The sequence below is a fragment of the Nannobrachium achirus genome, assembly GCF_963921795.1.
Source record: "Nannobrachium achirus genome assembly, chromosome: 18".
NCBI lineage: Eukaryota > Metazoa > Chordata > Actinopteri > Myctophiformes > Myctophidae > Nannobrachium > Nannobrachium achirus.
This window is the reverse complement of record NC_137825.1, coordinates 10,095,797-10,111,180: the sequence shown is the minus strand read 5'-3', so window position 1 is coordinate 10,111,180 and position 15,384 is coordinate 10,095,797. Positions and strand designations below refer to the sequence as shown.

The 15,384-nt window shown below is 42.6% G+C and overlaps 1 protein-coding gene across 1 annotated transcript in view; it reads right to left on the bottom strand.

Annotated features, from left to right (window-relative positions):
• The window catches only part of nrg3b (neuregulin 3b), a gene marked incomplete at both ends in the record, with an annotated part of 585,734 nt that overhangs the window by 19,107 nt on the left and 551,243 nt on the right, over nucleotides 1-15,384 (bottom strand). The window contains 2 exons of the mRNA XM_080747178.1: nucleotides 10,329-10,455; nucleotides 14,806-14,908. Of these exons, the coding sequence (XP_080603304.1) occupies nucleotides 10,329-10,455; nucleotides 14,806-14,908 (230 nt within the window). The remainder of the gene's footprint in view (nucleotides 1-10,328; nucleotides 10,456-14,805; nucleotides 14,909-15,384) is intronic.

Genomic DNA, 15,384 nt, shown 5'->3' with positions numbered 1-15,384 from the left:
CATGATTTATTTTTTAACATAAATGTGGAAAATGGCAAAAAAAAAAAAAAAAAAAAAAAAAAAAGAAACCTTTTTTTTTTTTTTTTTTTTTTTTCAATCAATAATTTAGCGGACCCCCTGCAGTACCTCCGCGGACCCCCTAGGGGTCGCGGACCCCCTGTTGAAGACCCCTGCTCTAAGTGGTTTAACTGAAGTGATATTGTTGAATTCCAAATATTAATCAAATCATTCCGCGTCACCCCTGGACTGGCATCACAGCGCCCACTTTGGTAAACCTTGGCATAACGTTATCATTAACACTGGCATCCCGCTGTGATGAGTTATCTGAGCCAACACTGGGAAGAAAACAAGCTTTCAGGGTTTGGTCACAGATAACACATGGCTTGGCAGCCAGTCTCCATTCACAGTGTTCTCGTATCGAACACCCTGAGCCTGCTTAGCTGGGCTGATGGTCTTAATTACACGTAAAGGTGCAGATTAGCAGAGTGTGCTTTGTGATTACAGCCTCCTATCATCTCCTACAGGACCTCTGCTGCACCCATGCATTAATCCTACACAAGATTAGATTAAAGGCTGCCCCCTCAGCCCTCACTCTCAATACCGTCTCTTTTTATTAATTCAAATTCACATCATTTCCTAATAACTTAACCCAGCCGACTAAAGGCTCTGGCATGCGGTGCAGAATCACAGTGGAAGGCTCCTATAAATCCCTCTTTGAAACATGAAGTCTGCAGATAATGCTGTTATTGCAGTTCCAGAATGTGGTGCTGCTGGCCCCTGTGTCCAACGGTGCATCATTAAAGCCAGTGGACCTGACTTCCAGTACAGCTACAAGGCTCTCATGCCTGATAAGCCTCTTTCTCTCGCTCACATCTTTTGACTCCCGGGGGAGCTGTTACCACTGTTCACCACCGGGGGAGCTGTTACCACTGTTCACCACCGGGGGAGCTGTTACCACTGTTCAACAGACATGCAGGAACATTGGATCATGTTGGCCACCCTCTCAAGCAGCCCAGTTGGTTGGAGAACAACTCCCTCTCTAGAACAATCACTTTGGCTGACAGTATGTATGTATGTATGTATGTGTGTATGTGTGTATGTGTGTGTGTGTGTGTGTGTGTGTGTGTGTGTGTGTGTGTGTGTGTGTGTGTGTGTATGTATGTATGTATGTATGTATGTATGTATGTATGTATGTATGTGTGTATGTGTGTATGTGTGTGTGTGTGTGTGTGTGTGTGTGTGTGTGTGTGTGTGTGTGTGTGTGTGTGTGTGTGTGTGTATGTATGTATGTATGTATGTATGTATGTATGTATGTTCCGCCCGCAAAGCTGTTACCTGGCGTTGCCAGCCTCTATCACACACTTCGTTTTGGGAAGAGAGTCTGGGATTTCAGGAAGAGCTTTCATTTCAGGGGTTTGCTCCAAACCACGTGCCCCAAGCCTACAGAAACCACGTGCCCCAAGCATACAACCCTGATTGGCCAACCCTTGAAGCTGGTTGAGGAAATAGCTATCTCAATCGATCGGTGCCAGACCAAACTACAATACCACTACCGCCAGGGGGTGTGGTTGTGTTCGGTCTGGTTTATTAACTCATTCTGTGCCAATGACGTCTCATGACGGGTTTTTTTTTCAAAATGACCTGGGATCAGAGAGATGCTTTTCTCTGTTTGTGTGTTGGCTCCCTCGTTTAGCTGATTGAGAAAATGTGTGTTCTATCTCTGGAACCATTTGTCTGATTGACAAAATTCTTTTTGCCACTGAATCACAACAACTGTGTCTGTTTCTGTGGGGAAAAAAATTATATAAAAAAAACTTTTTTTGATTGCGCAATAAAGAAAAACATACAAAACCGTGGCACAGCTACCTTGGAGCCATTTTGGCATTTGGCACAGAATGAGTTAACCAGGCAGGCAAGCAAAGCTGGGCATCGGCTGGGCACAGTGTTTGTTCAGTAACAAGGGTCTCCCTGTCTCTCCAGATCTAATAAACAGAAGATACATGTTCAGGTGCAGTGGCCAATCTGCCCCCAATCAGGAGAAAGTACCAATTCATCAGCTTCAATTTAGTGTCCCTGCTCATTTCTGTGTCATCCCCTCCCAATTCCACCTGTTTAATCTGTATCCTGTGTGAGTGCTCTGCCCTGATTGGACCAAATTGATATCCCGACCTGGAACTGCGTTTTCTGTTTAATCAAGAGCTGGAGACTCCTGTCACTGAACAAACACTCTGCGTGTGCCAGTAAGACTCCCTAATCGGGAGATAAGCGACCGTCAGGTCGCAGCGTGATTTTAGGGAAAAATGTGTAGGAGCAGTGTTCAAAAATGTGTTTTACAAGAATCAGCCTCATGGTGGCGCTAGAAGAGGGCTATGTGAGAATTGAGGTAGTGGTTTGGCAGGCAAGGAGTGTGTGTGCAAACTTTGGCATGGATGGGGGCAACGGTGGCGGAGATATGAGAAGGGCAAAAGTGTGACGTGTGACTGACAGACTGACAGACAGACTGACTGACAGCCGGTGGAGGTTTTGATAGTAACTGCGACCTGGCGGTCAGAATATAAAGCAATTTTATTTTAACAAAGAAAATACTTAGTCTATTTGAAAAATAGCCAATCTACAAGGTCACTTTGAGCATGTAGACTGGCTATATCTGAAGGATTTTGAAAAGCTTGTGAAATCTGCATGCTGAGTACTTTACGTTTGGTACCATATTTGGTCATATACTTTGATGCCAATACTTTTGTGCTTTTATTCAGGTAATGGTTTGAATACAGGACTTGTACTGGTAAGTATTTCTACGTTGTGGTACTGCTACTAAGAGTACTTCTCCCGCCATTGAAACCCATTTCTTAATTATTATTGTTTTTAAGATTTGTTTTGGGGCTTTTATGCCTTTATTGGACAGGACAGTAGACTGACAGGAAATGGCGGAGAGACAGGAAGTTACACGCGGCAAAGGTCGTCCGGATTGGGAATCGAACCAGCGACGCCGCCAGGCATCAATGCCTATGTGGTATGCGCCTGGACCAGTAGGCCAGCAGGCACCCCCATTGAAAACCATTTCAAGTGTACCTGCTTAGTTCCAGCAGCTCCTCTGGGAGTGGCTGCTTTCTTTGTAGTCGGGGGCCTAAGGGAGATGACATGGTAATCTCGCGCTAATTAGTCTAAAAGCGCGAAATTTTGCACAGACGTAGCTCAGGGCATGCTCTAATGATTTAGCTAGGGCGCCCGAGTCGGCGACCTTCAGGGTCGCCACAGCGGCCAAATCAAGTTGGGCTCCCATCGACTTTCTATACAGGAGGAAAATACCCAGAAAAACACTTTTTTTCTGGGTATTTAAGTTGGATGTGAGGGGTCTAACTAGGGGTTTGTAATGATGCTGAATCCATTGCACGCATTTGTTTTGCACGAAAAACATTCCTTGGGCTACAAATGGCCTCAGAAAATGATGGTTTAGTGATGAAAAGTGATGAGTCATCACTTTTCAGAGTTTTTTGGGTGTTTTCTGGAGCTGTGGCGACCCCGAAGGTCGCCGACTTGGGCGCCCTAGCTAAATCATTAGAGCATGCCCTGGGCTACATCTGTGCAAAATTTGGCGCTTTTAGACTGATTAGCACGAGAAAAAAAACCTAAAGCCTCCGACTAACATGAATGCTCACCCATACATGCATCGTTTTCTGAGGCCATTTCTAGCCCAAGGAATGTTTTTTGTGCAAAACAAATGCTTGCAATGGATTCAGCATGATGACAAACCCCTAGTTAGACCCCTCAGATCCTACTTAAATACCCAGAAAAAAAATGTTTTTCTGGGTATTTTCCTCCTGTATAGAAAGTCGATGGGAGCCCAACTTGATTTGGCTGCTGTGGTGACCCCGAAGGTCGCCGACTCGGGCGCCCTAGCTAAATCATTAGAGCATGCCCTGAGCTACATCTGTGCAAAATTTCGCGCTTTTAGACTGATTAGCACGAGATATCCTTAAGGCCTCCGACTATTGGTAGCTCTGCTGTTTCTACTATATTTCTATATAGTGACTTTACCTGAACCTTCTCATCCCTGTTGTTGGTACAACACCTGCATTCCCCTGTCTCAGTAAAGCTTCATCTCATCTATTGTTATCTCCCTCTGTCCATATTCTTTTGTTTTATGATACAAAAGACTGGGGATAAAACTAAATTGCTTTTTTCCCCCAGATTGACTGCAGGAGAGGAACGAAAAACATAACCCACACTCTAACCTCGATAATACAGAACATTCCTTTATATGCATATGAATGTAAAGCTGCACTCCCACACTGTGAAATATCTCCGTATTATCGCCCGCATATATGCATTTATAAACTCTACAGATGGGCTCTTCAAAGGTGACCTTGAGCGCCGGGGCTTCCAAGACAAATAAGGACCCAGACAAATAAGGACTTTAACCCATTTAGGCCTAGAATTATTGAATGCTTTAACCAGTGAAAAATAGCAGATCTACAAGCTCACAGCGCGGCACCGAGTGCCGCGCTGCGAGCTTGTAGATCTGCTATTTTTGAGAAAGTCGTGAAAATGTGTGCAAGTCTTTGAATATATGTATTTTCAAAGCGAACGTTTGTAACTAAAATTTTGCCTCTGGGGGGGTCCCTGGAACTAAATATTTTAAGATGGGGGGTCCGTGGCCAAATAAATATCATTTTGGGGGTCCTTCAAATGAAAAAGGTACGAGAACTACTGACATAGTAGTTTCTCAAGAACAGACTAACTGAGCTCTATTTAAAGTTGTACCATGTAACTTTTTTTATAAAACAAATCTTAAAATTGTCCTAACTGTTAAATCGCTAAAGTTTTAGAACACCCACTCCGTGAATTTCAGCCTGTAAAGCCTTCTCTATATATGTAAACTGCGATCCTTGCCGGGGACCGGATCTCGCGCCAAAATTGCGTCATCACACTACCGGCCAATCACAGCGAGGGTTATACAACTGCCGGCCAATCACAGCGCATCTTGAAGTGGGGTCGCTATGGTTGCCATATTTGTTGTCGCCCGTTTGTACCATCCCTTCTCTAGGTAATTTCGCCTACCAGGCAGGGTGAAGGAGTCCGTATCTCTGGAATTACTGAACGCACAGGAACAAGGGACCCCTCAAAAGATAGATCTCAGCGAGGTGGAGGCAGACGCGGGGGTCTGAAGGTACGAAAAACGGCCGAAAGACGCGGACGCGACCGCGGTTTGCTATAGGGCTAATGACCACTAGTTGGGCATCTTACACAGTATAGCTTTAAGTGAAAAGGACCTTTTCTTTGACGATGGCTGGCCAGATTGCTGACATAGAAACATAGGTTTTTAAAAAAAAAACCTTAGAAGGATTCAAAAGACACTTATAGAATCTGGTCAAAATTCTAATTTTCACAATTTTTCAAAAATAGCAGATCTACAAGCTCGCAGCGCGGCACTCTGTGCCGCGCTGTGAGCTCGTATATCTGCTATTTTTCAATAGTTAAAGCATAAAAATAATGATACACAATATAGTGTACCCGTTCTGAATGGGCTAATTTAACTAGAAATCGATTTACTTGAAAGTACAAATATCCCTGAGGACTTTACTGTATAATAAAGCACACACACACACACACACACACACACACACACACGCACACGCACACACACACACACACACACACACACACACACACACACACACACACACACACACACACACACACAGCTCATGATGATCATGGGAAAGGAAAGGAAGACGAGTCAAAGAAAGTTCAGGGGATGAATGTTGCATTAGTTCACACTCCTACCCAGGATGAGCTCTAAATGATTCACTAGTAAATTACATCTATAGTAGTTTAGAGCACCTTGAGGGCCTGTAGGCGGTGCAGATAAGCGTTAAATTATTCACTGGTAAATAATTCTGCTACAGTTTAGTGCACCTTGTGGGGCTGTAGGATGTAGTCATAAGCTTTATTAAAACCCATTCAGAACGGGTACACATTAATATAGTGTATCATTATTTTATGCTTTAACTATTGAAAAATAGCAGATATACAAGCTCACAGCGCGGCACCGAGTGCCGCGCTGCGAGCTTGTAGATCTGCTATTTTTGAAAAATTGTGAAAATTAGAATTTTTACCCGATTCTTTAAGTGTCTTTTGAATCCTTCTAAGATTTTTTGAAAAACCTATGTTTCTATGTCAGCTATCTGGCCAGCCATCGTCAAAGAAAAGGTCCTTTTCACTTAACTGGAGCTCAGTTAGTCTGTTCTTGAGAGACTACTATGTCAGTGGTTCTCAAACCTTTTCATGTGAAAGGACCCCCAAACTGATATTTATTTGGCACGGCACTCAGTGCCGCGCTGTGAGCTTGTACCACCTGTATATCTGCTATTTTTCACCGGTTAAAGCATTCAATAATTCTAGGCCTAAATGGGTTAATACTTTGCCGTAGTGCACCAAAGGGTCTGGAAGACCCATTCCAATTTTTCCCCCTCAACACAAATCTATTCACCAAAGTTACTAAATATTGACTAAATATCATAAGATTTTTGTCTACAAAATCAGCTGTAGATGTAGTCGATTGATGGCGTCGTAATGACTGATTTTACACTTTGTTGCATGCTGAAAATAGATCAACTTGTGACGCGCTGTGAGCTTGTAAATCTGCTATTTTCAGAGTGCAACCATACATAAAATGACTTGTCTTTTAGTTCTACTGGATCTCTTCTACACTAGTCCCTCCATAACATTTTAGTCTATTTTTTTAATTTGTCAACGAAATTGTCAGTATATTTAGTCTTAGTTTTAGTCATCATAGCTTAGTTTTTATTTAGTTTTCGTCAGTTAAGGCAGTTGACGATCATTTTTTTGTCATAGTGTTAGTAGACAAATTCAATACAGATGCAATCTGTTCTGTAATAATGTGTGATCTATCTACCATGGACCATATCGTCACTGTCGGGCAGAAACCTTGTATCTCCAAGTTTCAAATTTGTAATTTTTTTTTGCCAAGTAAAGCCCTGCTTCATCACACAAGGCCTTCGCACAAAAGTAGTGAAAACAGCTGATCTACAAGCACACAACGCCTCGCGGTACGAGGCATTGTGTGCTTGTAGATCAGCTGTTGTCACTAGTTTAAATAATTTAAAAAATGATAAATACAAAACAAACGGTTTTGGACACACAAGGTTTCCACCCGACAACGACGATATAGTAGATAGATCCCAGAGAGAGTATACTGTGGACCATAGAGTATTAACTTCACAGCAGGGGTCTTGCTGAGTTAACTGTTCCAGGGTACGTTTCCACTACACTCTTTCTAGCTGGTTCAGCAATCCATAAGTGTAAAAAGCGTGTACGTCTTACTTAGTATGGTCAGCATAATCTGTCTTGTCTTTTATCTTTAGTATAGCCTAGTATAGCCTCTGGATATAAAGAGGTGTTGAAGACCACACCTCAGGAGGTCCTGGGTTGGAGAGACAGCCGCTGATACGAACGACCTACGGCCTGGTCGCGACCTAGGCCACGACCTGGAGGTCGTAGGTCCCGGTTCTGGAGGTCGTAGTTCGCGGTACATACTTGTTAGGTCGCGGCCGGTCTAGTTTCGCGACCCCCGGCCGTGGTTGCGCCACCTCGGCCCGTGGCCGTCTTTTTGCAGAATATTCTAGAGCAGCAGCGCTATTCAACCTTTTGAAGCTTGTGATTGGCTGAACCGGAGGTAGGAAGCGCTCCATTGTAGTCACTTGGACCGCGCGAGGTGCACCAAAACCTATCCTTAACCCTAACCCCAACTCTAACTCTAACCCTAACCTTAACCCTAACCCCAACTCTAACCCTAACCCTAACCCTAACCCTAACCCTAACCCTAACCCTAACCCTAACCTGCCGACACTGAGTAGCTAACCTGCCGACGCTGTTGAAAACGAGCGCTCCTTCCCTTAGCAAGCGTAGAGTTTCTAAACTCGCGTCCCTTCCCTTAGCAAGCGTAGAGTTTCGATCGCGGCGCTCCTTCCCTTAGCAAGCGTAGAGTTTCTAAACTCGCGTCCCTTCCCTTAGCAAGCGTAGAGTTTCGATCGCGGACTTCCCAGGTCGCTGAATTACGACCGAGATCGCGCAAAACCTCCAGAACCGGGACCTACGACCTCCAAGTCGTGGCCTAAGTCGCGACCAGGCCGTAGGTCGTTTGTATCAGCGGCTCTTGCTGCTGGGTTGTCGGGGGGGCATAGAGAAAGGGCCGGTCTAGAACAGCATTTCCCAAAGTGGGTAGGGTGTCGTGATGATGCCAGTTCAGGGGTGCCTCAGAATAATTTGAAAATATTTGGAATGCATCAATATCACTTCACTATGCTTCGTAAAACAGACCTGATTTGCACTGTACTTGATGAGTTCTTTTTCCATCTACGGGCCAACTCTTTCACCAAAAATAACAGCTCTACAAGCTCACAATGCGTCACCCAGAATAGGGATGCTGGGCCTCAAGTGGTTAAACGTCAAGTATGTAAGCAATTTACCCCGAGTGAGAGGACATTATGCTCTGATAATGTCCTGTGTTAGGGTGTTATCGGACGAGGCGAAGCCGAGTCCGATAACACCCTAACACAGGACATTATCAGAGCATAATGTCCGACCCCGAGTGGTAAATAGCTTTTCTACCACTTTTTCCCTTATACATGAAAGAAAACACATAGTTGTAACTTGCAAGGATCTTAAGTTACAATCATTATTGCCTATAAAACTTCCGCGAGACAGCAGATAGTTCCACCAACAACATCTTCTACTCACCAACAGATGGCGCCAACTCCATACTAATCCATGCGTCTAGCTTACAGCTAAGCTAACGTCAGTTAGAAGTACCGTTCCGGCCGTAAATAGAGGCTGTTCGCTTCCAGAAAGGCATAGGTTCAGAGAAAAGGGGCTTTAAAGTTGGCGGATTGCATTGGATCCAAATAAATCGGCGACTATAGCATGCACGTTAGTGAACATAGGACCGTTGCCACGGTCATTTGTTGGTTGGGGGAAAGGTGTTCCGACTACCTCCTGAAGTCCCCGGATGTACACTGAGGCTCATTGATCTCGGACAAGTCCTCACACAACTTTGCGGCAGTAGTTCTCTCATAACCTCCGGAATTTAGCCAATCAGAATCCAGTATTTGAACACGTGACTCGAAAAAGTGGTAGAAAAAGTTATTTTCCGTCAGTTCTGATGAAAACTGTGACTTAGCCTACCGTAGGCCTATCTCAGTTCGAAAGATGTGCATATTTACGTCATGTAATATGATGTAAGATTCAAAAAAATAACAGTGTAATTCAGGGGTGCCGTGGAGGAAAACGTTATTGACAGGGGTGCCCAGAGTCAAAAATTACCAAGATCTTTAATGCAACTTTGTCAATCCTTCATCCTTGTGGATGAAGGACACACATTCTAACTGAATGTGTCCAAAAAGTGTTTGCGCTGCTGCAAAAGTAGAATTTACTAAATAAACTTCCTTTCAAAAGTGAAAATTGTAACCAAGCGAATGTAAAACAGTGATTGGAAGCAGTGCTGATTTGAACATTTTAAAGTGTTATTTCTTCCTCGGCCTATTGGGAATGTACATCATTATAGTGACACGTGGTGAGCTTGTAGATGGGCAATTATTTTTTGCGGAATGTTGTTCACCCCAGAATAGGAGCGCTAGGGCAGTGGTTCTCAAAGTGGGGTCTGGGGACCCCCAGAAGTCCTTGAGGGAGTTCCAGGGTTTCACCCAGCTAAATAGAAACCAAACTGACCCTTATGGGTCTGTAACTCAGAGAATCTACAAATGGGACCAAATGGACCTGTTAGGGTCCATTTAATCAAAATGAACATTGATTTTACAATATCAATCAGGTCCCAGAGATATAAATGCCATTAAATGGGGGTCTGTAGCCTAATGCATGCCAAACTGGGGCTCATGGGTATTTAAATGGTTCAGAATCACTGCTAGAGCCATAGAAAATCCTCTCTTGTGGGGACTGGGGACCCCCAGGGACTGGCATATCTTTTCAAATGGGGATCCGTGGGCTAATATAAGTGTCAATTTGGGGGTCCTTGACATGAAGATGTTTGAGAACCACTGCGCTAGGTTTCACGTGGTTAGATGATTCAACAGTTGTATAAATGAATGTACCTTGTGGCCCAGCAGGCTGTACTGATAAACTTTATATGACTCAAAAAACAGTGCCGTCATTGCCAGACCTGGCCCACATCCGGTTCACATACCTCTTGCCGAAGCCAGAGGTAGGCCAGACATGCCGGATTGCAGCCACGTTTGGGCCAGACCCCTCTGCTATGTGGGAATAGTAAATGATGGTATGATAGTTAATTGCACCTTGTGGGCCTGCAGGCTGTACTGAAGCCTGGGCGTAGATTTGGACATGAGTCCAGGCTTGCTGACGCTGCAGTCCCTCAGGATGCGGCTCTCAGTGAAGTGAGCCCGGAGCTTCTCCCGGTGTCTCCTGAGAATACAGAGGAACACACAGTTAACACCATGCGGCAGTCTCTCCAAATAAAGTGCACACTTCACACAAAGTTTACATAAGCCTCGTCCACACACACACTGGATTAACCCATTTAGGGCCTAGAATTATTGAATGTTTTAACCAGTGAAAAATAGCAGATATACAAGCTCACAGCGCTGCGAGCTTGTAGATCTGCAATTTTTTGGAAAAAGTCGTGAAAATGTGTTTTCAAAGCGAATGTTTGTAACTCAAATTTTGCTTCTGGGGGGGGGGGGGGGTCCCTGGAAGTAGATATTTTGAGATGCCGGTCCGTGGCCAAATACATATCATTTTGGGGGTCCTTCACATGAAAAGGTTTGAGAACCACTGACATAGTAGTCTCTCAAGAACAGACTAACTGAGCTCCAGTTTGGTGAAAAGGACCTTTTCTTTGACGATGGCTGGCCAGATTGCTGACATAGAAACATAGGGTTTTTCAAAAAATCTTAGAAGGATTCAAAAAACACTCATAGAATCGGGTCAAAATTCTAATTTTCAAGATTTTTCAAAAATAGCAGATCTACAAGCTCGCAGCGCGGCACTCGGTGCCGCGCTGTGAGCTTGTATATCTGCTATTTTTTCAATAGCTAAAGCATAAAATAATGATACACAAAATGTGTACCCGTTCTAAAAGGATTAAGTGTACACTTTCCGACAAGACATTAATATTTCACCATCCACTTTCCAACACAAAGTCGTTTCAGCTTTGCCTCAGCTTTGGGGTTTAACTTTTTATACGCCTCAGCAGAAAGACCTGACATTTGTCAAAAACAAAACGACAAAATAATATAACACATTCGAAGGGTCAAAGCTACTTAAAAAGCAATAATGAAACAACCGCAGCTATATACAGGTATTGTACACAGTTCTAACTGAATGTGTCCAAAAAGTGTTTGCGCTGCTGCAAAAGTAGAATTTACAAAATAAACTTCCTTTCAAAGGTGAAAATTGTAACCAAGCCAATGTAAACAAAACAGTGATTTGAAGCTGTGCTGATTTGAACATTTTAAAATGGCATTTCTTCCTCGGCCTATTGGGAATGTACAATTTCACCAGAATTGCACACTGCGTTCGGCCTGGTTGAGACAATAAAATATCAATGACTATATCTATCTGTCATTGAAGCATGACCCTATACAAAGACTAACACAAATGAATAAATACTGCGGTAATTCAATACAGAGTAGGATTTAGATCTCAAGCCATACTTTTGGATGATCAAAACGTATGACTCAAGGGGCTCTAATATAATCCAGGTTGCCTTAACTTCTTTGCCTTTTTTTACTATTTTGAAAAACATTTTTAAATACTTCAAATGCTAATCTACATCTGCACGTTGTGAGCTTGCAGATCAGCTATTTGAAATATTAAAATAAATGTGTATATATAGTAAAAAAAAAAGGCAAAGAAGTTAAGGCATAAGGCATAAGACCTGGATCATAATAGAGCCCCACATGTGTTATCACAACAAACAAGGAATAGAGGATAATCATCTCTGGTTGCCAGTTAAAAACCTCATATTATGTCCAAAACCGTTCGTTTTCAGATCTCAAATTCAAAAGTAGCAGATCTACAAGCTTGTGGATGTTCTATTTTTGATGTGTTTGTGTGACGCTGTAGTATAATATTAATCAAGTAGGGCATTCGGTTATCAAACACAAAAGGTTATAATATGGAGAGATAAGAGGTTTGTGTTGGACAGCAGTGATAAGATAAATCCTGTGTTTCTATACCACACATCTCGGTTATCATGCAGGCATTTGATGATAATAGTTCAGTTCAGTGTGCGGTGGCTCTTCAGCTTAACCCATTCAGAACGGGTACACTATATTGTGTATCATTATTTTATGCTTTAACTATTGAAAAATAGCAGATATACAAGCTCACAGCTGCGAGCTTGTAGATCTGCTATTTTTGAAAAATCGTGAAAATTAGAATTTTGACCCGATTCTATAAGTGTCTTTTGACTCCTTCTAAGATTTTTTGAAAAACCTATGTTTCTATGTCAGCAATCTGGCCAGCCATCGTCAAAGAAAAGGTCCTTTTCACTTAAATGGAGCTCAGTTAGTGTGTTCTTGAGAGACTACTATGACAGTGGTTCTCAAACCTTTTCATGTGAAGGACCCCCAAAATGACATGTATTTGGCCACGGACCCCCATCTCAAAATATCTAGTTCCAGGGATCACCCAGAAGCAAAATTTGAGTTACAAACGTTCGCTTTGAAAATGCATATATTCAAAGATTTGCACACATTTTCACGACTTTTTCAAAAATAGCAGATCTACAAGCTCGCAGCGCGGCACTCGGTGCCGCGCTGTGAGCTTGTAGATCTGCTATTTTTCACTGGTTAAAGCGTTCAATAATTCTAGGCCTAAATGGCTTAATGCACTGATAAGTTATCACCCTTTACAGTCCCATTATCACTGCACTCACCCCGGGCTCTTATGTGATAATCACACATCCACACAAGTCCTGTTTATAATAGATTCACGCGGTACATTATTAATAATAATTGAAATTCACGCAGGATATCGTCGCTGTCACGACGCAAACCTCATTATGTCCAAACAGCGTTCCTCTTGTGCGACACTCCTTGTGTGATGTAGAAGGGCATTCGTTTATGCAAATATATATACTGTATATATAGCCTATATAAATATGGAGATATAAGGTTTCTGCCCGACAGTGACAATATATGATAATTATTAATGTGGTATAATGTAACCCAGTATGAGAAATGCTGGTGTAGCAACTGCCTGAAGTCTAGTATCTCCCTCGGCCCCTAGGGACATCCCTTTGGGTCAATGGTTAAGATGTTGGACTTTCACATGGGAGACCGGGGTTTGAATCCCAGGCGTTACATTGGTGCCATGACCCGGATCGTATCAAAAGGGAGGTGAGTGTAGCAAAGTGACTCACTGTCACTGCCTCAGCCTGATGGTGTCAAAAGTCTAGTATCTCCCTTGGCCCATAGGGATATCCCTTTGGATCAATGGTTAAGATGTTGGACTTTCACGTGGGAGACCCAGGTTTCGTTACACTGGGTCAAATGCAATTTTTACTGGAGAGCTGGAAAAAAACTGCATCTGATCCGTTTTCTCGTCCAAAAAAATGGATGAAATCCAGATTTAGAATCTTCACATCGCTATCCATCATTTATTCAAAAGTCAGAACTGAAACTGCCGTGTAAATAATGTACTGTAAATAATTCATGAACATCAAGTTTGAGTTATCTCACAGGGGGAGACTCGCCACGGGGGTTCAATCAAATCCGGGAAATCATGTAAAATAATGTCTTTTTTTTTTGTGTGCGGTAACATTACAAGGACCCTCGCTTGTTCCGTTGTGTCAATTCCAAATGAGAAGAAATACAGCACTAACATCAAGCTTTGTCTAGTGCTCAGTCAGCTGTGTCTGTGACGGCGAACTGTGCCACTTTATTTTAGTATTTTAGAAGACAAACTTTAACCAGCAATTATAAAACAGTGACGCTCGCATACAGTAATTGGGCCGCTTGAGGGGGGTGGAGAAAAAACTGTTTTCATTTCCATTTCATACATTTTCTTTAGTAGAATAGAAAGAATTGTTATTGCACTGGCATACAGCTAAATTAAAAATAGTAACTAATCACTTAACGTGTCCCTTTTCCCTGTTATGTCAATTCCAAATTGAAATGAATAAAGCACTTCATCAAGCATTGTGTATCGCACAGCGGAAGGAAACTGTGTCAGTTTTTTGCATAATTTTCTAAGCCAAACTTTAACCAGCAATTATAATAGGCAGTGCCGCTTGTATAATTAGAGCATAATCAGACTGCTTGGGGGGGGGGAGGATTTTAATTTCAATTTCCTTTAATTGTTTAGTAGAATAGGACAGCCAGCATTGTACTGGCATACAGGGAAATTAAACTAGTCACCACAATACTAGTCACTTTTTCCTGTTATGGCACATTCCACAAAAAAGCTCAAATAAAGCTTTGTCTAATAGTGTTCAGCTTTGTCCTATGTGAACATGACACGTACTTTGCCAATTTAATTTTGTATTTCAAGCCAAACTGTTAATCAACAGTTAACCAGCGATACTCTCATAGGCTAATGAGGCAGTCTGGAACAGGGGGAAAAATAGTTTTTTCATATTATTACTCATTGTAGAATAAAGAGCCTTTATTGGTATTGTGCTGGCATATAAAACAATTAAACCGGTACATTCCAGCATGTCTGTTCTACTGTTTCTTCATATTTTTGAGATGACACAAGCCTGAGGCTTTCTCCAGCCCCAGCGCGTTGCCACTAGCTAGCATCACTCACTTGTTGCGACGGTAGAGCGCCATGCACGCCACTCCCAGAAGACAGATCCCGGAGGCGATGCTGAAGATGGACAGCACCTGCCTCTGGTAGGTCTCACCACTCTCTGCAGGAGAGACCCAGGAGAGAGCAGACATGAATGATGTTACTCAATTTACACTGTCACACAAACCATATGGTGGGCTGTGTCACTGGAGGACTGGAATGAAAGACATCAACATAAATCAACATCCATTTATGTATTGTATGTACATAATATGTATGTTGTGGTTGTCAGGTGGAAACCTTGTATGTCCAAAACCGTTCGTTTTGTATTTGTCTTTTTAAAAATGATTTAAAATAGTGAAAATAGCCGATCTACAAGCACACAACGCCTCGCGACGCGAGGCGTTGTGTGCTTGTAGATCGGCTATTTTCACTAGTTTTGTGCGACAGTCTTATATGATGAAGCAGGGCTTGACTTTACGAAAGAAAACGTACACATTGGAAACAGTGACGGTTTATGTATGTATGTATGTATGTATGTACATGTATGTATGTATTTATGTATGTATGTAAATGTTTTCATGGCCACAGAGCACA